Here is a 25,144-nt window from a genome sequence, read left to right as displayed (position 1 = left end):
TGCAATTTACAATTCAACTTTATTTGAAAACATTCATACATGTACAAGATTGATGTAAAGATAGATTGCAACCAATTAGCAAACACAGATATAAACACACAAAGTTGCAAACATTCAAAATGAACAGGCAACAATGGCCAAAACTGGTCAATAACTTCCCTTTAAATAACCCAGCCGTGTATGCACATACGATCTTCTGTGGAAATTACACAAAATACCGAGGTCGCGTTGCTAATACAAATCCCCAAACTAGAATAACTAAGATAAAAAAAAATGATTTCACATCACAAAATTCCCACAGCATTCTCAGTGATAAAAGCACACAGTGCTTAACACAAGTGAGGGTACATTGTTACTGTAGTGTCACACTAATGGAGAAACCTGTCCGATGTGGTGTGAGATTGCCACTGAGACAAAGGACATGCATACATGTAAACTGAGACAATGTCCACTCAAGTGAGCATGCACTGCAGTTTTGTTGTTATTTTTGATCAATTCTAGACACGTTGATGCCGTTTATGGAGATAGCAGGATGGTAGTGGATGAAGTGTTTTGCCAACGGAGCTTCCATGATATATATATTTTTTTCTCCCAAAGCAATGCATTCACTTGGGACAATTGTTGGTCAGTCTTATAGCAGACATGGGGGGTTATCCACAAGCAGTATGTACACATACAATAGCTTCTGTTTGGAAAACCTGCATATATCTAATACAGAACAAATTGTTTTTTTTAAACACACTTAACAAGTGATTAACAACAAAACACAAATTCAACATGGCAAGATATTTTCGCATCGATATATAAAATGTTAATGCATTGATTTGAACTTTTGTATCGTATCTTAAAGTTGTATTAAATGTAACAAACCACGAGTTGCAGGTGTCACATTGTATTTATTGACAAAGATAAGGCCATAGAATTTGTGCAAATGTTAGTGACTGCAGTGAAATCCCCCATACTCCAGAGCAGCACATCAAATACTGTTATAGAAAAAGTGAAATATAGGTTCTCAAATGCCTTGCTCCCATGAATGCTTTCTTTCCAATCCAGATCCAATCTATGCAGTGGGCCATGGTGTGTGTCCTAAGGAATCCCAAAGCACGAGACCCATTTTAGACATGGCCATGTCATTTTCAAACTCAGCCACACAGCCCAAACATTCCCACCAACATCTGGGCCCACTAAAAATACGTAACTCCGGAGGACATCATACCACAGTGTGTCATTTTACATTGGTGCCAGCTAATAAGCTCAGTAAGCATTTTCTACACTATTTACATTATCACACACATTTGAAACATTTAAGTGGATTATAGACACAATGGTAGGAAGGTCAAATGTCAAGAGGAGTTGGAGGATGACATCGTTTACTGGTTTTCACTCAAGATCATGATAGGCTGGGTCAGATTGAGAACCGATCTAATCGCGATTGGTGCTAACTGGGTTACAGGTGTCATGGGAACCAGCTACAGACCACTACCTCCTCAATTAGGAAATATACGTGAATGCAAGAAAACCCTATTTGCAACTGCCAAGCAAAAACGCGTGTAAAAATGTAATTCCACCACGCTCGGTGACTTTTAACGCAGATTCCTATGAAAAAATATATGACCAGCAACCGACAAGGTCACCAACAAATGTGCGTGATGTTAATTTATCTATATAATAATAAAAAAAGTACAAACACCACTTGTTTCAACCAATACAAGCACTTCTTTTGAATAAATTATAGTGGTGACAACCATGAAAACACATTCAAACTGCAATATAAAAGTCACAGCAATGTGAAAAAAAGTTATTGTGGTCTTTACATATCAGCAATGCAGTCGTCCATGAAGAGTAATAATAAGTGGACGAAAAATCCTGTGCAACGACCTCGACTCTGGCCATTTGCTTTTTGTTATTTGAAGCCCCTTGTGCTGCTTACTGGTATCATACCGATATTCACGAATGCACTATATGGCTTGATTTAAACAATTGGTGGGTCATCTCTCTCAACTATCGTGTTATCATGTTGACATTAATAAAACGGTATTACATGCCTAATGAATGGACAAAAATGGGTTTTTGGAAAGTGAAAGTTAAACACTACACTACGTAAAAAAACTCTGTAAATGACGATAAACCCCATTACAACAGAAAAAATGAATGTAGGATGGAAACATAGATTTAACAACACACAGAGGAATATGACAGTAATATGGCAGCAGTGAACATTGTTGTACTACACTGACCAGTCCTAATGAGCACAAAACTGGTCTACAGTTGTCTGTTTCACTGCTGCCTGTTGGGATAGCCACATTTTATCAACTCTGAGTCCGAGATCTAAATGACAAAATGGCGACGCCTTCAGTTATTTTGATGCGGTTGTCTGGATAAGGCTTTTGTAAGTGCCATGCACACCTTTGAGTGTTGTTAAATCTGCTAAACAGATTGGAGCGGTCTCCTGTATGGAAAGGTAGCTATAAAATGTCACCAGGGTTTTTTTGATAAATTACCAAAAGCTCTCGCTTAACTTCTTGCCACCGCACCCGCTGTAAAATAAAAAAAAGTTTAGTTTAGTTCATACACGGTTTCAGGGCGTTCCCTTTATACAGTGGGTTATGTGGCCGTATCATTCTCGTGTTGTCGTCTCTAAGTTTTGATAGGTAGTCACTGTCTTCCTGTCACTGTGCTTGTCAGGTAAGCAGGTTGTGCATTGTAATTATAACAATGTATTTGGCAGCGCTACACATTACACACTCATGGGGTTTGCATTGGCATGTTGAGGAATAGGTTTATGATAGTGGAATTGCATGCTTTTAAATCACTAATGAATGCCATAGGAAAAAAACCACACATTTTCTAAATGGCAGCAAAGTGGAAGAATGAATACATTTGATAGAAGACACTTGTTCAACAGTGGCTTTACGTTTGTACTTAAATAAAAAGAAAACACTTTCCTCCTTCTTACACGTGCATTGATTTTTTTTTCTGTTTTACACAGGAATTTAAACGGTCGGCAGCCATGCATACAGTTAAGTTTGCTAGTTCCTGAATCACTGAGAAAGGCGTGCGCTCATGAATCGAGATTTATATTTTACCTACATGTGTATGTTTAATTTGTTTTGACATCCAGCGGCTATGAGGCATCAGTGTCACCCCCTAAACTCTGCAGTGGAGGGAGCGCAGATGCGTTAGCCTGCCGGCCGACCGGCCAGCCATTGCTACCCTCTGACCGCTGCTCCTCAGTCGGGAGGCAGCGGCTGGTCAGGGTAATGCTCGTGGCCCCTCGACGGACCAGACAGGTTGGGCAGGACGTCCAATTCGTCCACCTGCGGAGGCGGCGCGTGCAAACTTCCCGCGCCGTGGATGACGGCCGCGGCGTTGGCGGCAGGAGCTGCGCCGCCGCTGCCAGCGGCGAGTGGCTCGGTGGGCGGAACGTCGGAGGCGGCCGCCGCCAGGTTGGTGATGGACTTGCTCTTTACGCACTGGAAGTCCACGTGCCGGCTCTTGCCCTCCTCCTTCTCCCACGACATGCGGATGAAGGGCCGTTGCACGTAGTTGTAGATGACCTCTGGGCGCCCGCCCGGACGCTTCTTCACCTTCTCCTTGTACGTCGGGTAACCTGTTTGGGGCGATGGTGGAGGTGTATAGGGAAGACGGTCATTTGGCACAACGCACCTGCCAACACCGCCCCCAACTGGGTTCCTTTTGCAAGTGTTGACCACTTAACATCATCATGTCTCTTTTAACAGACGCACCAAAGTAATTGATCCCATTCAAGTAAATTAAAAACCCCAATGATTTGCACAATATAGAAGGGAGATGTTATCAAAATGCACTTAGGCATGCACACCATTATGTTCATGATGGTAGATGTCTGCTATAAAATGGATACCCCTTGTACACAAGTGAAGAGTAAACATTTTTAGAAACTTTTGAGGACTGAAGAAATGGTGGTAGAGGGCACAAGTGGTCCGGCGGGGGTTTCCCCTCACCCCTCCGTCTTTACGAATTGTCTTTTTTAGCATTTCTGTAGTGTCCGCCACAAGATGGTGTCCAATGGTCACTGACCTGGAGTTTGTCGGTGACCACCGTCTTAATAATATTAGGGTTATGATGATCAAAGATAAAAGCATCACCATGTTAGGTACATAGAATTGATTACCCAAGCCTGCAGCTACCTTTACACTGCCGACAGGATTTGTATAAAAGTTGCCAATTAGTTGCAGCAGACAGAACCACAACGGACAGCAGTGGACCGAAAGAAAATCATCCTCCTTACCCTCGATTCCCAGTCGAATCTTCTTCAGGCCACGTTCTTTTAAAACGGACTTGGCAACGTCCCTGTTCTCGATATACTTGAAGAATCGATAAAGCTTGGTGCTGTAAATGACTGAAACCGACACAAAAAGCAATAAAAGAACACACATCATAATTGCTTAGACAGCGCAGCTCCTGATTTTCCAACTTGTTAATATCCAGCAATCATGGGGGTGCCAGTGAGACATAAGTGACATTTAATGTAGATATATATTTTTCATATTCAAGCACAACTTTGATTTACAATGAAAGCAGTCTGCCAATGCAAGACAAATTCTGTTTGACCGTAAACTGTGAAGGGAATAAGAGTAATGCAGATAAAACATAACATTTGGCAAAAGTGACAAATGTCAAAAGTGATAAGTGTATTAAGAAAGCTACAGATTTGCTTTTCTTGCTCCTGCCGTTTTAGTCACAAGCAACGGCTGAATGTGGACATGTTCAACGGTGGAACCATTGGTCACGAACAAACTACTACAATTAGCTAATACTGTATATCATGAGACCTCCTTTGCCAGTATAAAATTATGATAATAGGGTTTTCCCCTTTCTGGCAATAAAGCAGGTGTTAAAATGTTAAAACACCAAACTGAAACCTTTGCGAGGAATAATGTCTGCATCAACCACATATACTTGTGGTGAACATGTAAACAAAAAAACATGCTCAGACAGTATGTGCATTGTCTTTGAAACTGATTGGTGTGGTTAATGCAGACAGAGGAATAAAAATAATGCGCCTGCAAAGATTTAGTTTTCCAGCATTTGTAGTCGCAAGTAATTCTTCAGCGATTACAAAATTACATTTTAAGCTGTATGATGAGATGACGTCAAACAATGGCATGGCCATCAAGGACAATCCCTTTCGTGCTGGCTTTATTGCCAAAATGTCAACAATCCTTTGACAGGTTTTACATAAGGGTATAATCCAAACTGGAACAACTTGACACGATATTTTCTTTTGCATTGGATTATCTTTCCGGAGACTTATCGCCCCCCCGCCCTCCTCCCCCATTACAGAACCGATGTAAGTGCGACTGCATAACTGACGCTTTTATACTCGGCTTGGAAAGCGTTAACGAGCAGTGTGTGTGCGCGCGGGTGCTCGGGTGTGCGCATTACTCTGCGAGTACTCCTCCCCCATCTGCGGCGGGTACTCCTCGTCCCAGTCGACGACGTCCTCGTCGGTCAGCACGACGATGTGGCACTCGCGGTCGCCGCCCTGCGCGCTCGCCACCATCAGCGGCAACACCATCTCCTCCAGGTAGTACTCAAACTGCTGCCGTGCCCCGTCATTGGACAGCTCGTGCATCAGGGCGCCTGCGGGGCGTAACGGAACACGTGCGTCAGGGATGGTTCCTCCTCGCCCACACCATGCACTCTTTGTGCCCTTGTCTCATATTATATTGTTGCTATCGTCATCATGATGATTTATAATAACCTCCACCCCAAAAAATAATAATCACTGCCCCTGTCAATCCACTGCTGGATGAAGGACTCCCAATGCCATGTCAGTCATTGGGGTTGTGTGAGCATAATTGAACACGCTGAGCAGGCGTAGTTTGGTTAAGGCGGGTGGAGCGTTGCACCAATTCTAATATGATTTGCCATCGATATTATGATCAGGAATCGAATGCATGTCACCGGGTTTGTAGCGCAGTGCGCTAATCAGTACACTACTGCTCCACCTCTGTCATTGTTATAATCGCATTGATTCAACATTTGTCATTCAGGACCAGGCGATAACTCGTTGACGAAATAAAATCTCATTTATAAGAGACCTCAACATACTTACTAATGATATAATGCAGTAATATTTGTACGCCCTTGTAAACTATGTGTTATGAAGCTATGGAAAACAGTGGTATAAATACATAAATAAGAAGTAATTATTACAAGCACAGTTCGATTATCATGATCAAAGAACATTTTAATTGTTGAATCATTACATCTCTACTATGAAGCAAAGGACCATTATTACTGTGAACTGATCATAGGAAATATTTTATTTTTAGTATTTAACATTGATTGAGTATTGATCACCACTGGTAATTAAGATGATGAAGGCCAGTAAATTTCAGCGTACTAAGATATTGAATAAATGTAAGAGCTATATACTCAAATTAATTCAACTGGAATACATACACACTCAAATGTATATGTATCACCGAGGAAAAGCAATGACTTGAAAACTTGTGTACCAAGTAAAATGTAAACATGAGCTAGTAAACTGTTATTTGCTTCTCATTTCCATATCGCTACAGCAAGACATTGACTCTGGCCCGTATGTTGAGCTTCTTTTGCAACCTACGTCGCCAACCGTGCTAATTGGAGGTGGCCAATGCTGCACCGTAGTGCACATTAATTACGGCCTTCACTTTACCCTGGGCATCACCACACGCAGTGGCGCCTGCAATGTTCTGCCCACCACCCTCAAAGCCCATAATTTACTGGTGACAGAATCTGTTCAGAGTCAAGGGCTCCAAGGGCCTATTAGCCGTAAGTGTCTGCTCTGCTTCTCTTAAAACATTAAAAAAGACTCCATAATACAGGTCTTTTTGGGTGAGATCGCGTAAATATATAAAAGTGTCGTTAAACCCGCCACCATCCGACAGCCAATTAGCAAGGTTTGTCACGTAAACAGAACATGCCAATTCGTTACTAGTACAGCACACCGGTGTGGTGGAGAGCACAGCGTTGTGTTGGAGAGCACTAGTAACAAATTTGCATGTTCTGTTTCCGTGACAAACCTTACTAATTGGCTGTGTCGGATGGTGGCGGGTTTAACGACACTATTATAAATTTACGCGATCTAACCAAAAATAACCTGTATTATGGATGCTATTAGTCGCGAAAGCCTACATGTTAAACTGATTAACAATACTGATTCATAAACAATAACTATTCAACGATGGTTGTAGATGTGTTTGGGGAGATGAAGATTGCCAAGTCCCTTTCAATAGGCTTGTGACCAAGTCAGCCGGAATGCGACCGATTTTTGTCAGATCTCGGAAGCTAGGTGGAGCGAGCTTTAGATGGGCAACCACCACGTACAAACAGGCTGCCATTGGCGGTTGCAAGAGCTGGGCTACATTATCAACAGAAGAGGGAATTGCATCAAAATCCATTGCTCTACTGTACTATGTTCCCTCACCGATGCTCACTGCTTTCAGTCACCTGCACTTACCAGAATTGTGAAGTATGGATAAAAATAAGTTACAGCCCATGGTGGAAGGTTTTACTCGGCAATGAATTAACAAAGGGCCGTACATGTACACCTTCAATCGGACGTAGAGAGAAAACGACTAGGAGGATTATTTCCAAGGGGCAGCACGGCTGGGATAATATCACTGTAGGGGCAGTGCTACTCACTGAGATCGCGGCACTTGATGGTGCTGTACTCGAAGGGGATGCACAGATAGTCGCATGCCTCTCTCAGCTCCGGGATGGAAATCCCATCTGGGCACCGAATCATTCCAGTCTTGTAGTAATCCTGTTTTTAAGACATGGGATTAAAGACAAATCAGAAATGTTAACGTGCATCAAGGAAACATTCAACTTCACCGTACATCGTGCACACGCCGACATAAATTCCTTAAAAAATACTTTTGTGTTCCACTGAGAGGAAGGAAAGTAGTCCGTGGAGAGAATTTGTTGCAAAGTTCCACCTAATCTTCATACACAATTGGCTGCAAGCCATTCCTTCAATCGTCAAAGCTTATTCTTTAGTGATGCAAAACATAGCTGGAAGAAACAAGGGTGGATGTGAAATTAATTAATGAAAATAGCAGTGGCTTATTTTTATAGCGAGGTAATAATGCCAGTAGGCATCATAATAATTTAAAATTGTGTGCAATTTTCATTGTGTGAATATGGTGGGGTGCTAACACTAATAAACAATGGAGAGGGCACACATTTCACAAATCAGACGCATCATGAAATTTCTAAATCATAGAGGCATGGAGCCATAGCTCAAAGTCCCTCGTACGCCAGCGTGAACAAGTGAGAGCCTTGAGTTGCAGCTTCTTGGAAGGCGAATGGTGCTTGGATTGATGCGTGTGTGCAGCGCGAGAAAGTTCCAGATGGCCGGTGCAGTTACAGAGAAAACGGCGCTCAATCAAGGCAGTTACTGGCTCCGGGTACGAGGAGCAGACCATTCGACGTGAACTCGGCAGGGCACGGCAGTTTTCTGTGGTCAATGGAGTAAGAGAGGTGGAGAGCTATTGCATGAGAACTTGAGAGAGAGAGAGAGCTTGGTTGCCACAGAGAATAGTGATTTTGTATGATTTTCTCTTGATTTGTTGGTGGAGCCGGTGCAAAGTTTTTAGCGAAGCGACATGGGCCGCGCAAATACCAAGGACAGCGCGTGACAGGATTGTTTTTGGAGCCGCTGTTGTTTGCCGAGACGTTTTTCTGATGCAAGGACGGCATCGCAATACCAAATAGCCACAACGCAGGTTAAACCTAAAAAAATACGTCAGTCACGAGGGGATACAAACTGCAAGCCGGCGCATGCACGTGAACATCAACACCACGTTCTGTCGCGTGCCTCGACACAGTAATCTGCTGGTGTTCAATTCTATCGCCAAGGCACTGCACATTAATCATGAATTCATCCTTAAGCCAGTTAAGAAAATAAAAGTAGTTTTCTAGTTTCCAGCTCCAGACGTTTAGCAAACATTCAACCCCCCAAGAAACTATCATGCAACCCCACAATTTATTCAATAAATAAAACTCTGGTTGACATTCACCAACTGGAAGGAAAACATTCAGGGGTTCTTGTGAACCAGGTCTTGAAATGTTGTGCACACCACATTTAGGTAATTCTCTCTCGTACAGAACATTCTAAATAAAGTGTGGTTAATTTGCCACATGGTCTACTTAAAAAACATTCTTTCTATTCCACGCCTCTGCAAACCTTCCACATTCATCCATACTCCTAGTACAGTGATGCATTGCACTCACAAAGAGCAGGACACGAGGTTTGAATTTCCTTGAAGCCGAAACCTCCTCATCCTCCAAGACAGAAAACCTCTAGACTGGGCTATCCTTAGTGCTGGGGTCTACATCTTTATCACTCATCCTGGGCAGCAAGGCATGAAAGCACTGAGAGGGCCTCCGGTGAGGGAGGGTGTCAACATGCGCTCTGACAGGCCCGAAAAGCGATGGAAATTTCCGCCAGGGGGAAAAAAAAACCTAGTGTTTTGTTTGAAGTTGAGACTTACCGCTTTCAGCATATTCAGAATATACAAACAGCTGCTGAAAGTAAAGGCGATGTACTTTCTCTGTCACAGGCGGTTTTTATTTGTAAACGTGTAAGTATATGGAGAAGCAATGTACCAAGTGTGGCCATTTTTGCATCGATATTGTTCTTGCAATTCCAACAATGTCACTTGAAAACAAAAACAAGTCAGGAAAAATATGATTCTATACATGTCTGCTTCCTCCGTGGGATGAAGCCCAACAACTCATCGTCTCTTGAGTACCTCCTGAATGCTGTTAAAACCAAATGTCTGCCTTTGCAAGAGATATTGTTCTTGTAGTATGTATGTATGTTGAACTTCTTTCACACCTTGTGTAGCCAACTGCGCTAATCGGAGATGCGGGGGAAGGTCAACAAAAACTAAACACAAAAAGCAGTTCCAAAGAAATGTGTTTTCAATCTAGATTTAAAAGTGCATGGCTCCAGTGGCTTCCTAACATCAGTGCCAACAAACTCTTATTACTCGGGCAAGAATACGGTGTGAATAATGAGCCGAGACTATGGAGCTTAACTCGTGCAGCCAGGTCTGATATAAATCAAAGGAAGGCATGCAGACAGAAAGAGGATAACACTGGACTCAAAGAAGAGGTTGTTGTGTCGCTGACTCGTACCAGGCACAGCTCTTCCTGACACCCATGACAAACAACTCGTGTTCAAAGCTAAAACTCAGCTCTCAAGAACATAACACAGTTACCACCAGAATACTTGCGAACGCTGCACCTCAGCCAGCAGATTTACGCAGCTTGTGCTAGGGCTGACGCGACGGAATTGTAATTCCAACGAAATTTAATTTGACTCAAAGCGTTCTACGAGAGAAAAAAAAAACGGAAGGAAAATAATAATCTCTCTGCATTTTACGAACTACAAAAGCAAATCACGTCTGTTGATATTGGCAAAATCTGGTGAGTTATGGGAAAGATTTATAAGGCAATCTACCATGCACACACACTCGCGCTACGCAGCGCTACTTCATGTTGGTTAATCTAAAAGACATTAGCGTGAATTGTGCTCGCTGCCTGCCAGTCCGACACCACTCTCTCTCTCTCTCTCTCACCAGGATTGCTCTGAAGACTGTGGAGCTGATCCCTTCTGCGACATCGTATTCCCCTTTGTCGTTCGGCCGCGTGAAGTTATACTCCCGTCCGGAGCCAAACATCCTGGAAAAAAAAACATCAACAAAACACAGAGAGTGGGTCGTTATTGCACACGGAAGAATTAATGGCTTCAGGCGTCTGTCTGAGGTCGTGTGTGCGATGTACCCTTAGTATCACTGTGTATGCCTGGCCCTCCATCTGCAATTTGTTTAACTTCACGAGCAATCTAACTGTTCATAAATATCGAATATTAGAGGTGCAATGATTCACCAACAATTGTTACGATCCCAAATTATAATTTGCATGAGTAGATTACTTTATTAAACGTTAGAACATGCAGTGGCCACTTGTGCCTGCGGGGGTTAGAACCCGTTCCATAGAACTCATGGCAATTGAAAAAAATATACATTCCTACACGTGCGAATGCATCATCATCTTAAGAATCAACATTAATGATTTAATCAATGCATCGACATACCTCTAACAATGCAATACAAGCAGTATACAAATCCTCAATAATCAGTTTGTCTTTTTCCTAGACCTCCGATTTTCACGGTTGGCTACATACGGTGAGAAATAACTTCAACATTCAAACATACATGCAATATCTTCCCACTTTACAACTGTTTCACAGCATCTCTGAAAGGAAAATCTAATTTTATCCAGACAACTACTCTTTTCGTAAAACCAATGCTGACACCGAGAATATTCCGTTCTCTTTCATATTATGGACTATTTGCAAAGGCGAAACTGTCAAAATGTGTTGCTCTTGGTTGCAGTTTCCCGCTAGTGCAAGATATTTTTGGGGACAAGAAAGCAGCCAAAACAGTCCTGGCAAGCGTCACATCCACACGTTATAATAAAAATGCACTGAGCACAGAGAACAGCAGGGAAGTCAGTGACTTCTCACCTGTCCAGAGAGATGCGAGGCAATTATTTTTCCCATCACCCAGGGAAAAGTGTGCCAAAAGTACTCGGATAAGGCACCAACCAGTGCCAAAAAACATGTTTTTCTTCTATCACTGCACACGTTTAAGTAGCAGAAGTCAAATCCCACTGCCACCTCACCTCAGTAAAAAATTAACCCGTAAAAACAAAGTTTTTCACTCTCGTCCTCTGGCTTGAGATGGCTGCCACCTATGGGTCAGATGATTGCCTGCCACCATTAAGCAATTGGTAATTAAATATAAAAAACATTTTCCTAAAAAGTGTAACATTTTTGAAAATGCTTTCATGAAAATAAATTGTCACGCACAACGAGTCTGTGTGCAAAATGTCAGCTCGATTGGATCACGGGAAGTGGGTTAAAAAACGACCGAAAGATTTGCATGGTCGTAAGCGCGCAAGCAAGTGAACTTAATATAAAGGATTTAAAAAGAAAGCTCATGAATAACGAATGCAACCGATGTGAACAAGGTTTCATAGCAATTACTCTCATGTCGATTCCGTAGTGTCGTGAAATTCCTCGAAGGAACATGCACATTGTCCTCATTCACTCGCTTTTAATCAGGATGTAAATGATCAGATTTGCTTTCTCTGTAAAATCTACGCACAACAATGCGACTGCGCAACTACTACTTCAATATTTGTTGTACATGTCAAATGATAATTCACAGAGCACTGCGGAAGACAATTTAAGAAATTAGTGTTTCTTAAGTTTCCCATTAAACTTTTAAATTGCTTACAAGAACCCAATTAATTTCCACATGCACAAAACTGTGAACTCAACCGATAATATCTTCTTCGTACAAGATATTTGAAAATATGTAGTTGAGAACCAAATAAACAATACAAATTAAGTTAAGGTATTGGGCAATGAACACGTGGCAGTATTTTGAAGACATGACACTGCTCAAAACATACAAAACACTTTACTCATGCCAACGGAAGAAAATCAGATTCAGCTCATGCTTACATACTGACGCAGGACATAGTGTGATACAATATATTGGTTCATTAAGACGCTGTCTTTCCGACAGCCCTGTTTTTCACCTGAGGACGGCTGCTTGCGTTGTGGCCGAAACGTCGTGAGAATTTTCTTATTAAGTTTTATTTTTCTTATTTTATTATTTCCCTTCTACGTCATTTTACCGAAAGAACCAAGAATATGAATCCATGCAGTCACAACAACTTTAAATAGAAATTTAAAATACAATATAACGTCGCAATCACTCGCAGTTCTGCATTAAAAATGATTCGCAGCTGGACCCAACGTCACCCCTATAAACACGCTCACCTGCCCAGCATTGTGTTGGGGTGCGCCGTGAAGATTCCCGGGTCAACCACGAACCGCGTGCTGTCCACGATGAGCGTCACCCGCTCGTGACCGCGCACGCTCCGGCCCAGGCCCAGGCCCATGCTGGGGCCGCAGATGCCGCCGCCGATACCGCCGCCGATGATGATACCACCGCCGTCCTTGTGGCTCTCCAAAGACATCACCACCATGTCCTCCTTGGCACGAGCCCCGCACGCCCCCCCGGCCGTGCAAGGCGGAGACGCCCGCGTCGGCCGCGGGCTCGACGGCCGCGACACTCGCCCGCCGTCCCCGCTGCCGCGATCTGACACCAACGCAGACACGCACACCTCCCTTTAAGCTCGCGGCTGATGCGGGCGATGGGGGGGGGGGGGGAGCAGAGGCCCCCTGGAATGTTTTCACACATTCATTTGAAGTGGCCTTGAGCTACAGAACGTCTGTTGGAGGTGGCTTCTTTACATGTGAGCAGGTGCCCATCTAAAAGAGATATTGTATTAAAACAAAAACAGGTCTTATTCTGTAGATATGTGCCGAGGTTGAATCCATTGCGGCACGAGTGATACTACTTGTCTCTGTTTTTCAATGGCAATGTACTGGTGTCACTAGAGTACTAAGATGGAGTTGGCCAACCAAGATTAAAAAACCTTTTTTCTCATAAAGGAAACAAAATGTGGCAGGCAGCCTGGAAAACAGCCTAGGAAAAAATCTGTTTATCCTCCTTGACGTTTAAACAGCAACAGGGTCCATTGATAAGCGAATGGGAGTACATAAAATGCTGGTGTTTCACGTACACAAGTCTCTATATGACATTGTACTCGTTCATGCCAAGTAGCTTGCTTTGTTATACTAGATGCAAAGCAGTCGCTAATCATGTTTTCCAAATAATGATTAATAATGAACCCTAATTATGCGTAAATAATAATTCCCGAAAATGTAGTTTCTCCAAATTCAACAAAATCTGAAATGTAATTAAGGCAAAGTACACGGACATTTCAACAGCATTTAAATAGTTTAACATGCAGACTTTCGCGACCAACCAGGCTGTTTTCCGATGATACTAATTATAATTACTAGCAAAACGTCAACTCGAATAGTAAATGTTGTGGGTTTACTCTCCAACACACAGGTGTGCGCTGTACTAGTAACGAATTGGCACGTTTTGTTTACGTGACAGACATTACTAATTGGCTGTGTCGGCTGGTGGCGGGTTAAACGACACAAATTTAGATTTACCCAAAAAAACCTCTTATGGATTTAAATCGTTGTTCTTCATTTACATTTTTAAAAGTAATCATTTTAAAATATTTCCAAAGCTTCAGATGGCAGTGTTGCTTTATCTGCAGGAAATCCCAGGTGGCGATGCTCATGCATAACTTATTAATACAAGAGACGAACGTAAATACGGAGCTCCTAGTGACGGCGCCAGCACAAATACATCATCATCAGCATCACCACTTACATATAAACAACGAGGAATGTACTGCAGTGTCCCGAGACAGTGTTATTTAATCAACAAAACGGAATATTAATTCACCTTGGCTAGGTTTTCATGAACAAAATTTAACTCTTTGTGCACACAGCTCCAAAATGCCGCACCTTGTTGGAGGGCAAGGAAGCAGCTACCACGACTCTTACATCCAGCCCATGGTACCATCCCCCCCCCCCCACTGCCAACAATTAACATGCACAATGTCTATTATACCCTGGTTAAAATATTGCACGGCATTGTGTGCACATGTGTGGTGAAGCCTCGCTGATAAAGGGGCGCTTGAAGGTGTGGGATGCAAGGATTGCAGTGCTCATTTACCCTCAACCCACGGCTTGCCCTAAGAGACACTGTGAACGCGGGGGCATTTAGAGCAAAGGGTTTGACAAAACCGATAATCAGCTACCTCACATAGTAGTACAGGGATGGTCGTAGCCACTGTTAAAGCAATTCCGTCAACTTTAGTAGAATCACAAAACCAAGACCCGTCAACTAAGCAAGCTTGTAAAGCATTTCTTTTCCCTCTTGTACATAAACTGTACGAAATTAGATTATAAACACGTGTTACCATCAACGTGCAATGTAATCAGCAGCCAAGAGCAAAAAAAGCACAATGGCATTAAACAGACTCCTGCCGTGAATGCATTCGGGGAACCAAAGCAGCGGCATTAAATATTGATAGCGTTCTCTCCAAAAAAAAACTGTGCACATAAAATGAGGAAAATCGAAATTACAAACGGCCAACTGAGACAACCTATTGAACATGAGGATACGGCCACAAAAATTACGTGAGGTTGATTTTAATTGGTTTTGGCTGGACGAATGCTCACGGAACTTCTTAGACGGTGATGATTAATAGCGAAACTGTGCCAGACTGCCGTTGCAGCCGTAGCCGCCACCGCCGCCGCCGCCGCGCCATGCATGGAAATGGGCTTCACGCGGCTGACCCTGTTATTGGCGAAGGCTCAGGAATCGCTCACCGCCAAAGCGACACTCCCAGCTAGCGGGCCCCGGCAATGCACGTTATTACTGCATGAACATTTTTTTTAAGATTCCCGCTAGTTACAAATGCGTCACACCGACCATTTTGGTCTTTTTCTTTCCTTGGGAGGCTGGGGTGCTAAAAAAAAATATTTGGCTTTTGAGTGTAAATCTGACTCGGGTGCCTAGGAGTCCGACTGATCTTTTCTGTCTAAAGATAAAATAATAAATTAAAATAAAAGCATATTACGACGTTTCGATTGCAACACAAGCAATCATCATCAGGCAAAAAAGAAAAAGCAACAAAAATCTAACTAGAAAACTATAGACAGACATACAAGCAGACAGACATCACAAGGACACACAGAGAGAGGACACATATCGGCACAAACCGAAAGAACCAAAGAATAATTCCTGCAGTCACGAAAGCTCCATAATTAAGATTGATCTTTTCTGGCCAGACGTGACGCTGGGCAGCGCCGCGGTAAATCAGGCGTGAAACACGGCTGTGTCCATTCCCTCTTCAATTTTACCACCGCTCTCTGTTGTCGGTCTAATGATCCAGTGCAGTTTGGTTTCGCATTCAATATGCTCAACCGCTGTTCTTTGTCAGCTTCGTTTGAATCACCGTTGTTGTGGACGCACACCAGGGTGAATTTGAAATATGCCGCATCACTGATGTGGTGGACGAGATTTTGTGTTACTATATTAGACGACAGAACGGCGTGGGGCTGCAGTGAGCATGATGAAGCCGAAGAGGGCATTAACAACGAGGATTTTCAGTAAAACTGCTTCTCAGAGTGGCTATGAAGTCACGTTAATGTGATACGATCAATCAATGGTGACTTGTCCTAATTGCAGCAAATGCAGACTACTAGAATCTATTAAAGAATTCTAATTATTTTGAACAACAAATTACACAGGTGTAATTTAGATGCGATTGTTTGTTGCAGTAAACATTTATAAAAAATTATTTACAAATGTGTTGCTAGAACATTATTATTAAATACATTAACATTACTCTATAACACTACTTTTCAAGTTGTTTGGTGACAATGTAATGGTATTTTCATGTAAGCGTACATTCAAATGTGGGGATTAAGCCATAGATCAATCTGCTGTGGCTTTTTTTCGCGTCCAATGTCCTCCGCAAGACCAACGGTGCATTACACACAGCCCCAGTGACCCAGAAAAATCTCACTGAGACAGCTTTGCCAAATCAGGTTGCCTCTTACAGTTTGGGAACGGCCAGGCTAATGTTCATGGACGGGGTACGGCAGGGGGGTGCAAAAGCATCGAATTACAATGCGGATCTTTCCATGGGTCAACAGCAGAGTAGGATGACTTCCAAGCGTTTCAGTCTCCTAGCCGTAGCCCAAATGCAGATGCACCAAGCCTCCTGCATTGCACCAATGTTGACCCCCCCCCGCCACCCAACTCAGTAAACCTACTACCTGCACATTGACTGCCAAATTGTCCAAAGGCCATCACCGGCTGCTTCATTCACTCACTTAACCACTGCAATTCTCAGGCGATGAGTACCACCAACCCATTATCTGGGGGTGACAAACTGGACAGCAATAGTAGCCTGTGGGAAATTATATGTCTGCTAGACAACGCCTGAAATTAAGCACCATATTTGGATCTTATTTTACAAAAAAAGTAGGGAAGAAAAATAGATCGTGGACATATAACAAATGAATGGGCCCTCTAGTTAACTTAAGTCCCCATGCAGCACCTCCCTGCAGCTTACCACAATCCTGCACTGCATTATTTAACAGAGCCGTTCGGGTGCCCGTGTAAGCCTTTGATATGTTACGCGAGGTGCCAATGCCCTTGCTCAGCCACCGCAGCCGGCAGAAGCCAAACAAACGAGCGAATCGACGAACCGACCGACATCGGAGCGAGCGACTTGGGTGCGGCGGTGGTCAATCGACCGCGCAGGATCAAGCGAGCACCTACCGGGCGGGCGCTGGCGGGTGGGCGACGTCACGTTGCGGATGCAGGGCGTGAGCTGCCCCTCGGCACGCTCGTGGGAGGAGTCGCGTGAGCGGTCGCTGGAGCGGCAGCGGTCTCTCGAACGCTCCGACCCGTTCCCACCGCCTCCGCCAGCTCCGCCACTGCCGTTGGCACCCACGTTGCCAGTCCCATGAAGGCTCATCCTATTCAGCTGATCGCCCACGTTCTTCACAACTCGCGATGAGGCACTGCACACGCGCACGACAGTGACGACAGCGGGCGGAAAGAGAACTGAGAACGGAAGAGGTTAATACCGAGGCCAATTACGGTCCAATCGGCACCCTCAGAACGCGCATTAACGCATGAAGGATGTTTTCTGCAGCAGGCTCGTCACGTTGTCGTGTTCGGCACGAGCCGTTAGCTAAGGTGGATCTGGCGCATTGCACGTCCATCAAAGGTCAACAGAAATCGCTTTGATTGCCGACGCCGTCTCCAGACGACACTGCGGTTTGACCTCCGTGCGGCTGCTCGGCCCTCACTGCTGCCTCAAGAGGTCCCGGGCGAGCCGCGTGTGAATGTTAACAGCGAGCAGACAGGTGGCCTCAAAAAAAGGCAAACAACAATTCTGATGCCATCCCATCATTTGGAGTGGAGTTATCGGCTCCGATTACAGTTTCCGTCTGTTTGGAAAGTTGTTGACACACGAGTTCATTGTAAACACAAGAAAAATAAACGGGGGAAAAAATATGTATGCATTATGTTTCAATGAACATGCTGATGACAAAGAAGAAAACTGCTCGTTACAAAGTAAATCACACTTGCCGTTAATTTTCCTTGACCGAGCTTTAACACGTGACGGATTAAACAAACGTAATGCGCTCCATAAACCAATGCAACACGTTTACCACGACGTTGTGTTCACCCCGTTAAATTCAAGACACGACACAAAAACAAATGGTTGGAATATGCAATATCCCACACTTACAATGATTGCTCGGGAATTTGTTTACCCGATATTCGCAAGGCAATGTAATTCTCCTAGTGTGGGGAGTGCTTGTACACATGGACCATGGTAGCATGCATAGCCTTCAGTTTGCACTCAGATGACATTTTTAGCAAAGTAAGGCACCCACAGCTGTTCATATCTGTATTCAGCACCCATCTACACCACAGGCATCAATCACGGCAGATAATGTTTATACAACTGGCACAGTACCACGTAATTAAACACTACATTAGTTGCTTACAAAAACAAGTATGAACAAATATACACTACAAGTGCCACTGTAATACTGTGTTAAGTGAATAATAGAGCAGATGTAAAATGACACGCATAATGCTTCACAGTCGTTTGTCACTACACTGCTGGATGAAGGCCTCCTTTACACTGTGCCAATCACGGGGTTTGTTTGATCATACTTCTCCACACTAGCAAGTGCAGCTTAGTGAAGGGGGTCCAGGACCGATTCAAACATAATTCGCCACTGCTGTTGGCCGAAAACTAACCTCGGGTAGCTGGGATCATAACATCGTTCGCGCCAATGTGTCAATGTTCCATCCCATGCAAAACAACCTCCCTAAATATACTCCCTTGCAGTCAACAATGCTTACATCATAACAGACATCAGCTCCAACAAATCCTCTGTAAAGCTGTCGAGGCATTTAAGTTCCCTCCACATCTTCGAAAAACAAAAACTATTTTTAACCGCATGATTCATTAACACTGTGACAAAAAACACGTGTGAAATCCACACACCCACATTACCAACCCGCAAAACAAATTAAACTCAAGACAAGGAGGAAACACCAGCAACCACAAATAATTAAAACCCAGAGAACCTTCGTAAAGCAAGGTAAACAGGGGGCTTTGACGCTATACGTGACATTTGTGGCACGTGCACACGCAGGCACGCATGCAGGCACGCATGCAGGCAAGTCATGCACCTGCAGGGCTTTGGAGGGAGTTGGCCTTAACACAGGGTGCTGCAGAATTCTTAGGAGAGCCTTGCACCTACCTTGGGGGCTGTACGCGGGGGTGGCTCCCCCACAACCGTGCGATCGCATGCTCAGTCTCTACGATCACTGCTGTTACAAAAGCATCCTGTGCTGTTGCTGCTGCGGCTTCTGCTGCTGCACTTAACATCGGGTTTGAGAGCATGAGCAGCACTCACGGTATTCTCATACCTCTTTTTCACAGCGGGCGGCTGAACAGGCAGGCAGTTTGGTCTTTTATTTAACCAGGTGGGACACCCTCTTGGGTACATAATGTATTTTGCCAGCGGACACCTAGGCAATTTACACGAATGTTAATAACGATATTCAATACAGTCTGAATTAATAAGCGTGCGTTGCCTTTATTCCCTAAACCACCATCCACCCCCCCCCCCCCCCCCGTGCCTAAAACCGCTTGATCCGTCATCACTGCCTAAATACCATGTGGTCGCAAAATTAGAATTAGGATTCAAAGAGGATAACGTAAAATGAACCTTATGGTGTGACCCCAGGGTCCCATAAGCCCCCGGCTCTCGCATAAACTGCATTGCGACATCATTTCACGTCTGTTGAATGCGAACGATACGGCAATCTATTCCTCTCGACGAGCTCTACACGATGCGCTAATCAAAGTTTCAAAGTTTTGTTTATGACTACGGCAATTTTGGCAACGACGGGTGCTTGGTGAAGAACGAGCGGATTGATTTCTGGTGGGTCGCAGCGTTTATGTGCGCGGTGGGACAGAGTCGGCAAAATGTTATTAATTAATTACTATTTTGACTTCCGTTTATTCGGGACCCCGGGGTCGTGCCATAAGGTTCAAATGCGTATATGTTTTAGGCACAGAAATAGATCTGCAAACTATTTCTCAATTTTAATCTGAGAGATTTTGATCAAACTTCATCTCTGGTGGCAGAGGAAATTATTTGCGAAGTCTACGACTCAGCTTTTATCACCATTACCGCCCCAAGGATTTTGCGCCAGTTTGGTACAACAAACCCCAGCGATACAGTGGCCTCTAAACGCTCTTAAAAATACTATTGATTTATTGGAAATGCTGCACTCTCAGTATCTGGTAACGCAAGGATTGGACAGTTATGGTTTAATACAGTAGGCGCTTACGTCCAAGCAGGGTGTTTCGTTTATTGCCTCTGGTACCAAACTCATTTTAGAAGCGATGTTGAATCCTCTCTGCACATGTGCACAAAAGCTTGTGAATGTGCACACGAGACCAAAACGTGCACGCACAAGTCCTAGCGTTAACACGCCCCTCAAACACGAGGCAACAGCATGGCGAGACACAACCTCTTTCTTCACCGCGCAGAGGCATCACATGAAGACTGCACGACATGTTGGTAGGTTAACAAGTGAATTCATGGGATATGATGAAAGACACACACAATTCTGATTGCTCACCCAGTTACAAAATATAAAGAAGCAAACGTCACATTTTGATGAAACAATGTTTTGTCATCATCCGCTGCTGGCGATACCATTTCATTCTGAAGCTTAAAACAGAATCAAATGATGGAACTCAACGCAACAACAAGGTTGTTGTTGTTGCTATTTTTCTTTTTAAATCAAAGTGTGCACAGCGGCGCGAGTTCGGTACCTTTCAGTACAGCCACGTGGGCCCACACTGCAGGCTGCCCAGAACAGCGGCATCAGGAACAGCAGGCCACAGCAGGAGCACAGGCCCCCTGAGGCCTCGGAGGTCTCCTCAGAGCAGTCGTCTTCAAAAGAACGCTGCATTACAGGACACTACCACCCATTCCAGAGGCTTCTGGGCTTACTACCCACCAACCCTTTTCTATATTAAAGGCAGGCGCCACGTCAATACGCTGTCATGACGCCCCCACACAATGGAATATATATATATAATATATGCAGCTTAAACTATGTTTTTAGAGAACAACGCGTTACAGCAAACTACACTGGTGGCGCCTCTTGACACATCCTCTCAGCGGCCAATTTTCACGGCACGCTTTAGCTGGCCACATCCCAGCAGTATCAAAGGCACGGCTATAAAATCTCTGCGGTGAACAATGCATCGACACCACCTCCTTGATCGCTCAGGAGAGATATACAGCCACGCCACCTAAACCTGCGTGTTTAGAAATTCAGCAAGCCTGGACACAGTGCCCGAGCGGCCCTCCAGAGAGTGGAGAGAGAGTTGTGCGCGCGGGGCGGAGAAGAGAAGCCGCAGGGTTGGCGCGGCGTAACCCGGCGTCATCTGCGAGCCCCCCCCCCCCCCCCGGGGCACTTTAGAGGGGCAGCCGCTTTTCATTAACCGCACGTAGAACGAGGGTCGTTTCAGCGACGTGACGGACAATTCCCCAAGGGGCCTCTGGGAAAAAAAAACCGACGCTTTCGCGGCAGCTGGGTACACGCCTTCAATCAAGCACTGTCCCAGTCAAACCGCCAAACCCACAAGGCCTGTCAGTGTTAACTTTAACCTAATCTACTGAGAATTATGTATTTCTGTCTTAAAACCACGAGCTTTTATTAAACAGATTAACGTGTAAAAAAAAACACTGCTGCCGAGTTAAATACAATAGACTAAGCTCAAGAATGACGTAGCTTGAAAAAACACAGCCGATGGGAAGAAATAAAATACCTATTTCGTAGGGATCATGTGTTTGCTGGTGTGTCTTGATTACAGACCATAAAAGCTTTCAGCAGTCGTTAGAGATGCAAGGCAGTTTTTAAGAAATAATAATGCTCAAATTAAATACAGGGTGCATTCCAACGTTTAATTTTGCACTTGCCACTGGAACCGTAGCGGATGGTGGATGATGCTTGGCTAAGGAGTGGCCCATTGGGATGGATATCAAATTGTACCCGTGATATAGGTTACTGGCGTCTGGCACAAAATGTTTTTGCTTTCATATACCTATTCTCTGAGCATTTGGTTGCGAAACTAAGCTCAATTCCCTGAATAATAAATTAAGACTAACTTTGTCCATCAATACAAACCGACGGTTTACTTTTGGCTGGGGTTGCAGACTTGCTGAAGTGACTAAATCCCACGTTAGGCTAATGATTTTGGCAGATCCACATATTGAACATTACAGTCAAGGAAACGGAATGGTTATGCAGGGACAGACTGAAGGACATGCCACAAACGTGCAAGTGAAACTCAAAGCTGGCACTCACACCAGAACATTCAATTTGGGTGAAAAAAAATCGTACAAAGAGGCAATATAAATTTACGAGTGTGGAGTAAAATTGAAAAGACATATACATTAACAACGAATAGCAAGAACGTTGAAAGGAGGACGAGACTGTTCTATTACTGCAAAAGAGGTTGAATAGACAGAATGACATCCTGCTTCCTACTCCTCCTGCACCGCATGGAATGGGCACAAACGAGGTGCTGTTTTCCAGCAACGGTTGTTTTGGTAGCAGCCCCAAGAGAGTGTGCTCAAGTTATAACTGAACCTTGGCTAAGCAGAGGTGCTCGGGCAAAATCCAGCACGAGTACAGCTTTCTTAACGGACTTAACGCGTGCCAGAGAAAGCGTGTGCTCGCACTGCATCTCAGGTGTCGCACCTCCGATGAGCACGGTCGGCTGCGTACGGTGCGAAAGAAGTTCAACGTACATACGTACGTACGTAAAATAATGTATCACACAAAGCTGAGAAATACAAATTGGGATTTAGAGGACTAGAGGAATGATGTTTTTTTGTTACTATAGCCCCTTTAAACTGCGAGTGACACTGAAACATTTATACATAGTGCACAACAAGCTCAAATAAAAATGGAAAAAATTAAGCTGAAAATGAATAATATCCTATGACTCCTATTGCACAATGTGATAAAGACGACACTTAAAAGGTATTCACTGTGGTCAACAGTTTTACCATTTGCAAGGGGCAGAGAGCATTTGCCCAAGTCTTTTCGTATTACCATTATTAACAAGTGACAGTAGACCAGCCCTCAGCTCCTGTTTATCGCCATGAAACAATGATGGAAATACTACATTACTATGGCAGGGAAATGTTATCTCCCAGAAAGCAACTGGTTGACGACAGAAAGAGATTTTACTCATTTTATCTACACAGGATTGATATACCGAGTCCAACCGGGCTAAGATTTAAACCACAATATTCGGATCGCCTGTCTTACTCTCTCAACCCCACACTAACCAGCATAACACACTACGTGTGTCTTTTATTAATTCTAGGCAGCTTTAGAATACCCTTATTTAATATGCATTGCAAATTAATGTAACATTTGGCATTTAAAAACCAATTATTTCCAAGACATACGACAAGTGGCAAGGCAAGTGATTATCAAACCCTTGTTTTTTTCACTGGATGGGGTGCCAGCTTGTCGCTAAATAACAGATGGGCGCATCTCAGTAATTATGCAATTCTTATGTTCACGGTGAGATTCGCTCATGTTTTCATTTCCTATTTTAACAAGTTATACACATTCTAATTAAACTACAAGCAGATGAGGAAAAAAAATCTCGCTATCAGATCCGCATGACAAGCTTTACTCAGGCAAACATGTTATAACTTGTATATTAAAACGTCCCCATCTGCATTTGTGATCTCAAATTATAAATAAATGCTTTTTATATTAAGTCCATACTCGCATTTGAACCACTGAGAATTAGGTGGCACAATTTTAAAGGACACGCACACAATCATACATACTACATAAAAGATGATGTATTATTTATAGCCTTTTGCCAATACACAGCTGGATGATGGGCCTCCACCAATGTCAGCCATGTGGTTGTGAACTATACTTTAGCAAAATGGTCAGTGCAGATTGTAGAACATGGCGGGGGGGGGGGGGGGTCTGGCCCGGGATTAGAGATCACACGCCACTGACGTGAGCCGTGGCTGGGAATCGAACTCAGGTTGCTGGGCTCATCGGGCAGTGCGCTAACCCCTACGCTGCCGCTCCCTAACATAAAACATAAGTGCGTGTGCATGAATACTGCAGGCAACTGCCCTTGCAACTCAGAGGTCGCTCGCTTGATTTGATCTCCTGGCGCAGCAATTGAAACAATTGGCATTTTTTTTTATCTCCACCCCCTCCCACCCGCCTCTGTCCACCAAGTAGTGTAAATGGGTACATCACAGTTAATCATTCGGTAGAAGGCTTGTGGTAAGGTAAAGTATGGGTAAACGCCTACCTCTTCCAAGACGTTCGTCCAGTTTGAAGTAGGCCAAATTACCATATAGAAAGGCTCTCTCTACAGCTCTTTCTAGTGGAGGCCGTGCCACTAGAAGCGGTGTAAGAAACTGCAGTGCCACATCTTTACCTTTTTCACGTCTACATGTACTATTTACATATTAGATCACTAACACACTTTCTAATTCACTCATGCAGCATCAAATCAACAGATGAATTGCCCTGCACAGTGTGCCGGCTGGAGTCTGTTTGATGTCTGTATGTCGGCACGTTATCCGAGCAGTGAGATTCTCGCAGACTCAGCAGCACGTTGTTGCAAGCTCCTGTGTGGCGGGATAAATAACTCATCTCTGGCCAGTTTCTCCAAATGCCCCCCATCGCTCTCAAAAGAATAATACCACTCAGCAGGCACATGCAACAAGATAACAGTACCAGCGCAACTTATTTAGCCACATTAGTAATTTTAAGTTCGTTCTCTCGAGATTTCCAAAGTCTACCAACTTGTGCATTTACACGACAGCACGATAGTTTATAAAAGGCAGCCTTACAGTACTTCTTTAAAAGTTAAAGACTAACCGTGAACACAATTTGGTTGTACTCAAAGGCACAAATAGCCAGTGCTCAGGTTTTGTGCATTTGTGGGTTATTATAAAATGGTC

General features: G+C 43.9%; 1 protein-coding gene across 2 annotated transcripts in view; it reads right to left on the bottom strand.

The window, feature by feature from the left end:
- Nucleotides 1–25,144, bottom strand: part of BTBD10 (BTB domain containing 10) — a 47,396-nt gene continuing 22,252 nt past the window's right edge. For both annotated transcript variants that reach the window (XM_061564461.1, XM_061564462.1), the window contains 7 exons: nucleotides 17,346–17,590; nucleotides 12,899–13,220; nucleotides 10,623–10,725; nucleotides 7,678–7,798; nucleotides 5,428–5,625; nucleotides 4,271–4,381; nucleotides 1–3,610 (listed from right to left, as the gene is read on the bottom strand). In XM_061564461.1, the coding sequence (XP_061420445.1) occupies nucleotides 3,231–3,610; nucleotides 4,271–4,381; nucleotides 5,428–5,625; nucleotides 7,678–7,798; nucleotides 10,623–10,725; nucleotides 12,899–13,220; nucleotides 17,346–17,590 (1,480 nt within the window). In that variant the 3' untranslated portion in view covers nucleotides 1–3,230. The remainder of the gene's footprint in view (nucleotides 3,611–4,270; nucleotides 4,382–5,427; nucleotides 5,626–7,677; nucleotides 7,799–10,622; nucleotides 10,726–12,898; nucleotides 13,221–17,345; nucleotides 17,591–25,144) is intronic.

Source organism: Lethenteron reissneri, chromosome 33 (genome assembly GCF_015708825.2).
Source record: "Lethenteron reissneri isolate LAM-NWPU_2019-01 chromosome 33, ASM1570882v1, whole genome shotgun sequence".
In the NCBI taxonomy this organism is placed as follows: Eukaryota; Metazoa; Chordata; class Hyperoartia; order Petromyzontiformes; family Petromyzontidae; genus Lethenteron; species Lethenteron reissneri.
The sequence above is the reverse complement of the archived record's forward strand: the minus strand, read 5'-3'. Positions and strand labels throughout refer to the sequence as shown.